At 44.1% G+C, this 8,495-nt stretch overlaps 1 protein-coding gene across 1 annotated transcript; it reads right to left on the bottom strand.

The window, feature by feature from the left end:
• Positions 1-966: 966 nt before the first annotated feature.
• THAP11 (THAP domain containing 11) lies at positions 967-2,355 on the bottom strand. Its single transcript, XM_033943882.1, has one exon. The coding sequence runs from the start codon at positions 2,188-2,190 to the stop codon at positions 1,381-1,383; it is 810 nt and encodes a 269-aa protein (XP_033799773.1). The 5' UTR covers positions 2,191-2,355; the 3' UTR covers positions 967-1,380.
• Between the last annotated feature and the right edge of the window lie 6,140 nt (positions 2,356-8,495).

Raw genomic sequence — 8,495 nt, 5'->3', positions numbered from 1 at the left:
TTCAGATGACCTTTTAATTTGTCCTTTCCAAAGTAAGCAGTGAAAATTACACAAATATCAGTTTTGTACAGAAAATAGAATTACATTTGTAGCCATTAAGTAACATTACCAAGGTTTTAAAAAAATTTCCCCAAAACAAAGAATTTATTAGTAGCCTGTTCCAGATACCTTTTATATCTGGGATCACAGCTGTCAAAAAGGCCAGTTCTTCATTAGTAAGGTGAAAATAAATCAAGTATTAAATTGGGTATTTTCTTTCTAAAAGATGTAAACTATTGAGAGGATTGGAGATGATGGCACCTTTCAATACACTTCAGCCCTGCTAATTCTGTTCATTTTAAAACTGATCCAAATTAACCCCCTCTTTTACAAAGTCCAAGAGCATGGTATGCGGTGGTAACTGCACTGAAGCACATAAGGATTTAGCACCTGCCACAGTAGTAACAACTATGACGCTCATAGGAATTCTATGAGTGTTGGAGCTGTTACCACTGCGGCTGGCACTAAAATCTGCACTATAGTTTTGTACAGGGGGAGGGGGGTAAAGAGCTTCAGAAGTTTTGGCCATACAGCAGTCACTAGTGTGGCTTTGTAAAAAAAAAAAAAAAAAAAAAAAAAAAAAAAATAGGGTGGAGGGGGGTTAAATCCTTTTAAAACACAGAAGGTTCATACTAGTAGCTTGCTTTAGGATAGGAAAACTGCCCCAGCTTAACATAACAGTAAAAATTATGCTTCTGTTTCTGTGATTATAGTATTGTAGCCACGATGTAATCTTAATTACACCTTTACTCCCCTACTTTCTTAATATTGAATGACCTGCTTTTTAGCGAATTCGGGATGTTATAATAGTTTTTTCCTTGAGGAGAAGCTGAAGAAGTGCCACTCAGGTTCTGCCCACCCATTTCTCCAAAAGAAAAGGATCCCAGATCTGATGGACGTAACTTTAGACCAAAAATTGTGTTCTTGAAACTTATTTCCTCTTTAGGACTGCTGTATATAATAATAGATCTATGATCCCAAAGAACAGCTGGAACCAATTCAAACATGAAAACTGAAGAGTCCTTCTTATCCCTAAAGATTTTCCACTGAACAAAAACGGGCCAGCTTGAGTGTATTTTTTTTTTAAAAAAAGGGGGAGGAGTGGCAACTTTCTGAGGTGGAGTTGACCAGCGTCTTCAATAATTAGGAGCACAAAATAAACAAACGTCGTTGACCAGTTTTCATAGTCCCATTTGGATAGGTAAGCACTGGCAATTCTGTGGGCATTACAAGCACATCCAGGAATGTCTCCCATCCCCTTTCCCCAATCCGATTTCCTTTTTAACAGGATACGGGGGTTTGCCCTGGATTCTGACGACTAGCTCTAGGATATTATTACCCTCACATGCCGTGCTTCTTGCGGATAACCGCAACAGAGAGCAGCCGGTCCTTTTCGCGGATCTCCTCTCGCAGCTTGACTTCGGTGACGCGTAGATGCCGAATGCTAGCCTTCATCTCTTTCATTTTGACTTCCATCAGGGCGATGATATCCCGTTGCTCATTCAGCTTGCGCAGTAGTTCCTCAGAGGTGGTACCCGACGAGAGCGAGTAGGAGTGGTCGGAAGCGGAGTTAAGGAAAGCTGGGTAACTATAACCGGCAGATCCGGGATCGTCCCTTACCAGCACCACCCGGAGGTGCTGGTGAGTGGCGGAGGAGCCGGGTCCCTCGGGCAACCCGGCCCCTTCTACTTGCACCGTCAAGTCCATGGGCTTCGTGTCCTCACCTCCTCCACAGGCCGTCATCGCTTCGGCGTCGCCGGCTGTGACCTCCAGCTGCTCCCCGACATCGTCGCCGTCCTGTAAGGTTGTGACGAGCACGGCGGCTGTGCAGCCACCTCCGGGGTGCAGTCGCTGCTTCCTGCCAGTCCCAACACTCCGCCGGGTTTTTTTCTCGATCACGCCGCGCAGCGGAAAGATGGTAGGCACCCGTACGCTGTAGGTCTTACGGCCACCAGGAAAGTGTAAGCTACAGACGCGGTGGCCCGTGGTGGGATGGAAGGTGCTGAAGCAGCCGCTAACCCCGGCCCGAGACACATTTTTCAGCCAGAGCCGCCGCAGCTCCGCGTCCTTCGGGAAGGTGTAGAAGTGCAGCGCCTTGTCTCGGTGTGAGTTGCTGTAACAGCCTGGCACGCAGCAGGTGAAACCCGGCATAGTGGCCCGGGCTCTATTTTCACCACCCACCCCCGGTACCGCTGGACGAATCTGGACTCGCACTCTGCAGTGGTGGAGAACGACAGTGAACGAAACTACAATTCCTACAATCCCTCTACCACTTCCTTTTTCCGTAAAAGATGTAAGATGCAACTACAATTCCCACAAGGCCTATTTCCGGTTTCAATCTCACCGCCTGTCCTTCGGCCGGAATTAATAACTGCGCGGTACTACTACTCCCACAAGGCAGAGGTGCTTCTTATTTTATGGCTGCTGTACTGTAACTGGACGAAACGGTCAAATATCACAACAAAGAACGACATGTCCCACAATTCTCTTTTCCGTGTTTAGGAACAGAAAGAGCCAGGAGATGTTGACGTCAGTGGACAATATAGGAACGCGAATTCCCCACCAAATAATTAATGTGTACATATTTACTTGCCCATTATAAATTTGACTTGAAAAGTGTGCACTCAAATTATAAAATTTACTAGAAAGGGTTAGTACACAAATCCCATGCCAGTCTGGTTCAGACTGAATTTGTTCCAGCGTCTGTTGCAGGTTAAGAAAATGGTCTTTCAAAATCTGACAAATAATGTTCATGCTTTGTGGTACATTAAAATTCACATCTGAGCAAAATTCCTAAATATTTAATTCTTAAAAATTATGCAAATGAAGTATAATGTTGCATACAGTTTTCGGTATTGGGATGAGTGGTAAGCAAATTTAAACAATGTACTATCAACATAAAAAAAAACCAAACAAACCATAACTATTCTAGAACATATAGAGCAAGGATGCTATAGTCCCTTAGAGCAGTGTTCTTCAACCTTTTTACACCTATGGACCGGCGGAAATAAAATAATTATTTCGTGGACCGGCAAACTAATAAGACTGAAATTTTTTTTAAAAACCCATTGCCGCCCTGTCCTCGCGAGCTCGGTCCCGTTAACCATCTGATCCCATCCGCACAAGCCTCAAATAGTTATGATTTTATACTGAACATATTTTATTAAAGTATAAAAAGAAACAATATTCTGTACAATTGTCATTTTATAAATATAAATAATACAGGGCAAGGATCAACAAAACCCCCGTCTCCCCTCCCCTTCACATATATCCCCTCTACTATCAAGAAAACTGAATAAGCCAAATTATTACAGAATGCTACACAAATATCATGCTAACAGAATACCGCAGTCACACATGGCAGGAATGGTGTTAGGGAGAGTGCAACTAAGGCAACTGCCTCCTGGTCAGAGAAAGCCCTAAGCCAGCTGGAAGCTAAAGACGCACTGCCTGGGCTTTGCACTCCCAGTTATGTCTAACATCAGCTCTAGCAGGATACATATTTTAAATCTGATATATTCTAATCACAAGATAGAAATAAAATTATTTTTTTCTACCTTTTATGGTCTCTGGTTTCTGCTTTCATCATCTTTTCACTCTCTTCCATCCAGCGTCTGCCCTCTGTCTCTTCAATCCAGCATCTGCCTCTTCCATCCACTGTCTGCTCTCTACCCCTACCCCTACCCCTCCCATATGGTATCTGTGTTCTTTCTATGCCCCTCTCTCCTACACCAGATCTAGCATCTTTGTCCCTCTTTCCTTATTTTTCATCTGACCCCCCTTCCCAGCATCAATCTCTCTCTACCTTGTCATTCCTCTGTCTCTCCCCTTTCCCTCATCTGATCTCTCCATTCCATCCTGACTCCATCCACTCCTCTAATCTCCCTGCCAGCTGTTTCCTTCCAATGTTCCAGCAGTACCTTCTCCCTTTCTTCCTCCCCTTATCCAACAGTAACTCTCTTCCCTTTCCCTTCCCCTTCTCCCCTGTCAGCAGTAGCCCCTTCCCCTCCCTTGTCCAGGAGTACCCCTTCTCCCTTTCCTCCTCCCCTTATCCAACAGTAATTCTCATCCCTTCCCTTTCCCTTTCCCTTCTCCCCTGCCAGCAGTAGCCCCTTCCCCTCCCTTGTCTAGGAGCACCTCTATTCCCTTCCCTCCTTCCCTCTCCAGCAAATGTTTCCTCGATGTAGGCTAGCGGCAGCTCTGTGTGCTTTTAACTTCGGCACACAGCTGCCCCTAAGCAGTACTTTAGTGCGGTTTCATGAGGCAGCCTCGGGGCCTTTGGTAGGCCGGCCCGCTTCGATGATGCGATGTGGGCGGCCTACCAAAGGCCCCGAGGCTGCCTCATGAAACCGCGCTAAAATACTGCCCAGGGGCAGCTGTGTGCCGAAGTTAAAAGCACACAGACCTGCCGCTGCTTTTCTGGGGGTGCGGAGACATACGCGGCAGGAATCGGTGGTGGCAGGCAGGAGTGCCGGCATAGCGACGGCAACAGGAAGTTGCACGTCAGCTGACGCCGGCACCTTTTGCTGTGGCGGGGTCCTGAATCCTTCGCAAACCGGCAAGATTTTTTTGCGGACCGGCACCGGTCTGCGGATTGGCGGTTGAAGAACTGTGCCTTAGAGTTCGCCATACAAAACCACTGATGAGCATGGCAAAAAGCCAGGGGGTCACTTGATGGTAGGGGCTGCTTAATCCATTAAAGAACTCATCTATCTCAAAATGGACACAGTCCAGGAGGAAATAATTTTTGCAATTTCGTCCTAAAGTGATTTCAATGGGGGGCAACTTTTCAGTTAAAATTTCCTTGTAAATGTTTTATTTCCTATCAAGGGAATAAATATATTTTTTTTGAGCCTGCCCAATTAGGTTTCTTTTTGGAGAGTAAAGGGATCTCAACGCAGCCAGAATGAATCAAGTGATTAGTGCGGAATTTAGATTAAATAAGTAGGTTAAATCTTATTGCTGCTCCTTTTGCTATATGTTTTATTGTACTTGTATCCCCTCTCCCCAGGGGGTTTTCTCTTTTTGTCTTGCCTACCTCCTTAAATTGAGGACTATATAGTTAGTATATTGCTTTGTATATTTTCTTTAGTCTGTATTGACTAAATATTTGTATTTCAGTATTTCCTGTACCATTTTATGGTTGTATAGAAATTATAAATAAATAAAGATAAAAGAAAAAAAAGAACTCATCTAAGCAACCTCTTGATGGGATAGAGAGGTGGCAGAACTATAATAGTAGCACTCTGTCACAGCTTTGCACAGGCTCCTTATTATGTCATATCAGTCATATCAGAGGGAACAAGACCCAAAGATGCTGAGCCCACAGAGATGGAGTAAAACTGGAGGACATAATTTGAAGTTGCGGTGGTAAGCATATGGGTATGAATATAGGGTACCATATGTCTCCTGTGAGAAATGAACACAAAAATAACTTTATAATATGTTTATGTTTATTATCATTTGTTATACCGCATCACAATATTACATTCTAAATTATATGAAATACCGACCTCAGCGGTTTACATTCTGAATTATATTAAATAATAATAATGAGAACTTTGTACAAATAAGAGAAAAAAGAGAAGACAATCTTGAGTTCAAATTGAAAGAAAGAGAGGAGAATAAGAGCAGAAAGAATAATAATAGAGTGAATTATTAATATATTTTGCTAACAGTTGTATAATGTTAATTATTGCAGAATGTTATAATACATAGATAGCGTAGGGGACACTGGTACTAATAATCTTTTGCCAAGGTATATAAAAGACAGTAAGGTAGGGGGAATGAGGCATTTCTGGGAACACAATGCCTCCAGTAACTGTAGAACATGATGCCTCAGCAGTATAGCATAACAAGTTGAAGGATGCAACACATAGCAAGAAGAATGAGCATGTGATGGGAGATTGGGTAACCATATATGCAGTGGCGTACCTGGCATATGTGACACCTGGGGCCCATCATTTTTTTACATCCCCCCATCTATATGAAAAATATGATTTTTAGTAACAATCCACATATCGCACAACAAGAGTGTACCTAGGAAAAGGCAGCATCTTAAACACTGCAGTGAGCACTAGAACACCAACACATATATTGTAAAACTAAACAAGCCAGATCCCGCACAGTCAATTGATCCTGCAGTCAATGCCAACTGAAAACTATGTCCTTTTCATACACACAGAACAGAGATACACCCTCGCCCAATATGGAATAATCACAAACTAAAAATAGAAATATGTAGACAAAAGTTAAATTGAACCGCCAAGAAAACAGACTCTGCATACAATGCAACACCACAATACCACAAAAACAGTGACACATGTCCCCTAATACTGTGCAAAATAAAACTGATACAAAACAATCACCACTTTACAAATTAACAAATAAAAATAAAACAAATAATGAGAAATAAGAAAATACAATTTTATTGGACTAATCCATTCAGGGGCCAAATCTTTCTTCAGAACAGTACAGTATACTGCTGTTATAGTATCCTGTCCTGACCTGAGGAAAGGGATTTAGTCCAAAAAATTGCCTTATTTCCATTTCCTATTTAGAAACTTTTATCAATACAGTTTGTGGCCGGGCCAGACCCCATGTAGGTGGGAAACCCCGGCTCGGATCACAGGTAAGATTTTTAGGAGCACCTTTTATATGGTTGGTCAAGGAAAACCCGGAGACTGGACTTTTCGCAAAACTTCACCAGGTTTATTAATGTGCAAAACAAAACATCACTGTATGCACACTTGTCACAGTGCACAGTCGTTGAGTTCACAGTATATTACATAAGTCCCGGGCACACTGGATGTGCCTCTGCCTGTGACTGTCAATCTTCCTCAGTGCATTGAAATCATAAACAAAAACCCCCCAGAAAAAAACGCTTCTGCAGCTTCTTCACTGCCTCCGTAGCGTCCCCTCTCAGGACTAAGACTTCTCCCCAACCAGAGTTGGCTTACTGATTCACAGCTGAGCACAACAGGTGCTAGTAAGCTGTCCACTATACTTTAAAAAAAACAACACGTTTTTGGCTTTTATTATTTTTCCTCTTTTCCTCCTAGTCTCTTCCTTTGAAGGACGTTCACAACCTGAACCCAGGTTGTGCGGGCAAGCCTCCCTTATGCTAAAGGTCTTATCGCCCACCCGAACATGCCCATAATATCCAGAACTTTAATTCAAAGGGCCCCTAGGAGAACTGAGGTTCAAGGAATTGTTTTGGCATTACTTAATTAGGCACTGCTGCCATGCCTTTTCCAGCTCAAGACTCCATGTCCATGTCTTCCTCAAACATGTATTCTCCAGAGCCTTCCTCACTGAGCATTTCCCAGGCTGGCTCCAGGGGATTAGGGCTCTCTATGAAGTCCTGCACTTCTGTCTGTTCCTCCCCTCCCCCTCTCTGGATGCCTGCCAGCCTTCTCAAATCATTTTCCCCTTCAGGGACAACCTCCAGCCCCTCACCCCAAAATGTGTTAGGAAAGTGATTGTACTTCCCTGGAGTTAATCTCTCTCCCCGGGTGGGCTGGCATCCTGGAAACTTTCTTAGCTGGCTTCTGGCCGAAGGGAGATAGCAGTCCCCTTGGAGTCCTGCTGGGCTCCTGCAATCAGGACCAGCTGAGCCTCCTCCTCCTCCCTGATTACTCTGCCCTCTGCCTATTTGAGGTTTGCTTGGTTGCAGGGCTCGGTGACCAGCTCCACCCTCTTCTACCTGGATTCCTCTAACCTGGGGAAAGGAGTAATAGGGACTGGCTTGTGGTTTCAGTGCCCTCGCTTCCTGAATTCTGGGCTGGCTCCACCCCGGCTTTTTCCCCAGGTTCTTTGGTTGTGCTACCCTGCTGCTTTTATCAGGAGAAATAGGCTTTAGTTTAGAGCTGGTAGCCTTAAGAGCTGTATTTCTGATGGGTCCCACCGTCTTTTCCCCTGGGATAGGAGCTTCCCTGTCACAAGTTACAATACTACTTGATTCTAAGTAAAGCAACAAAAAAATCTTTATATCTTTTGTTGTTTCTGCTTTAATCATCTTGTCTTTGCTCTCTTCTTTCTATACAGCATTTGTCCTCTCTCCCTTCCATGCAACATCTGCCGTCTCTTTGCCCCTTCCATCCAGCTTCTGCCCTCTCTCTCTACCCCTTCCATCTACTGCCCACACTCTCTGCCCCTTCCATCTACTGTCCACCCTCTCTCTCTTCCATATGGCATCTACCCTCTTTCTATGTCCCTTCAATAAACTGTATAGCCTGTGTCCCTTCTCTCCTTTGCGCATGATTCATTTCAGCTTCACCCCCTCTCCATTTTTCTGTCTCCACCCCCTCCCCTATGCTTTGGTATCTCTCTCTTTCTCTTCTCCTTTCCTTCCTTCTTTCCCACTCCTGTAGGGATGGAGGTCTGATAAGTTCTGATACAAGGCAAGGTCAGCACACTGATCTGAGGCCCTGTGAAAGAACTTAAGCCCTTGTGAA

This window comes from Geotrypetes seraphini, chromosome 4 (genome assembly GCF_902459505.1).
Source record: "Geotrypetes seraphini chromosome 4, aGeoSer1.1, whole genome shotgun sequence".
In the NCBI taxonomy this organism is placed as follows: Eukaryota; Metazoa; Chordata; class Amphibia; order Gymnophiona; family Dermophiidae; genus Geotrypetes; species Geotrypetes seraphini.
The sequence above is the reverse complement of the archived record's forward strand: the minus strand, read 5'-3'. Positions and strand labels throughout refer to the sequence as shown.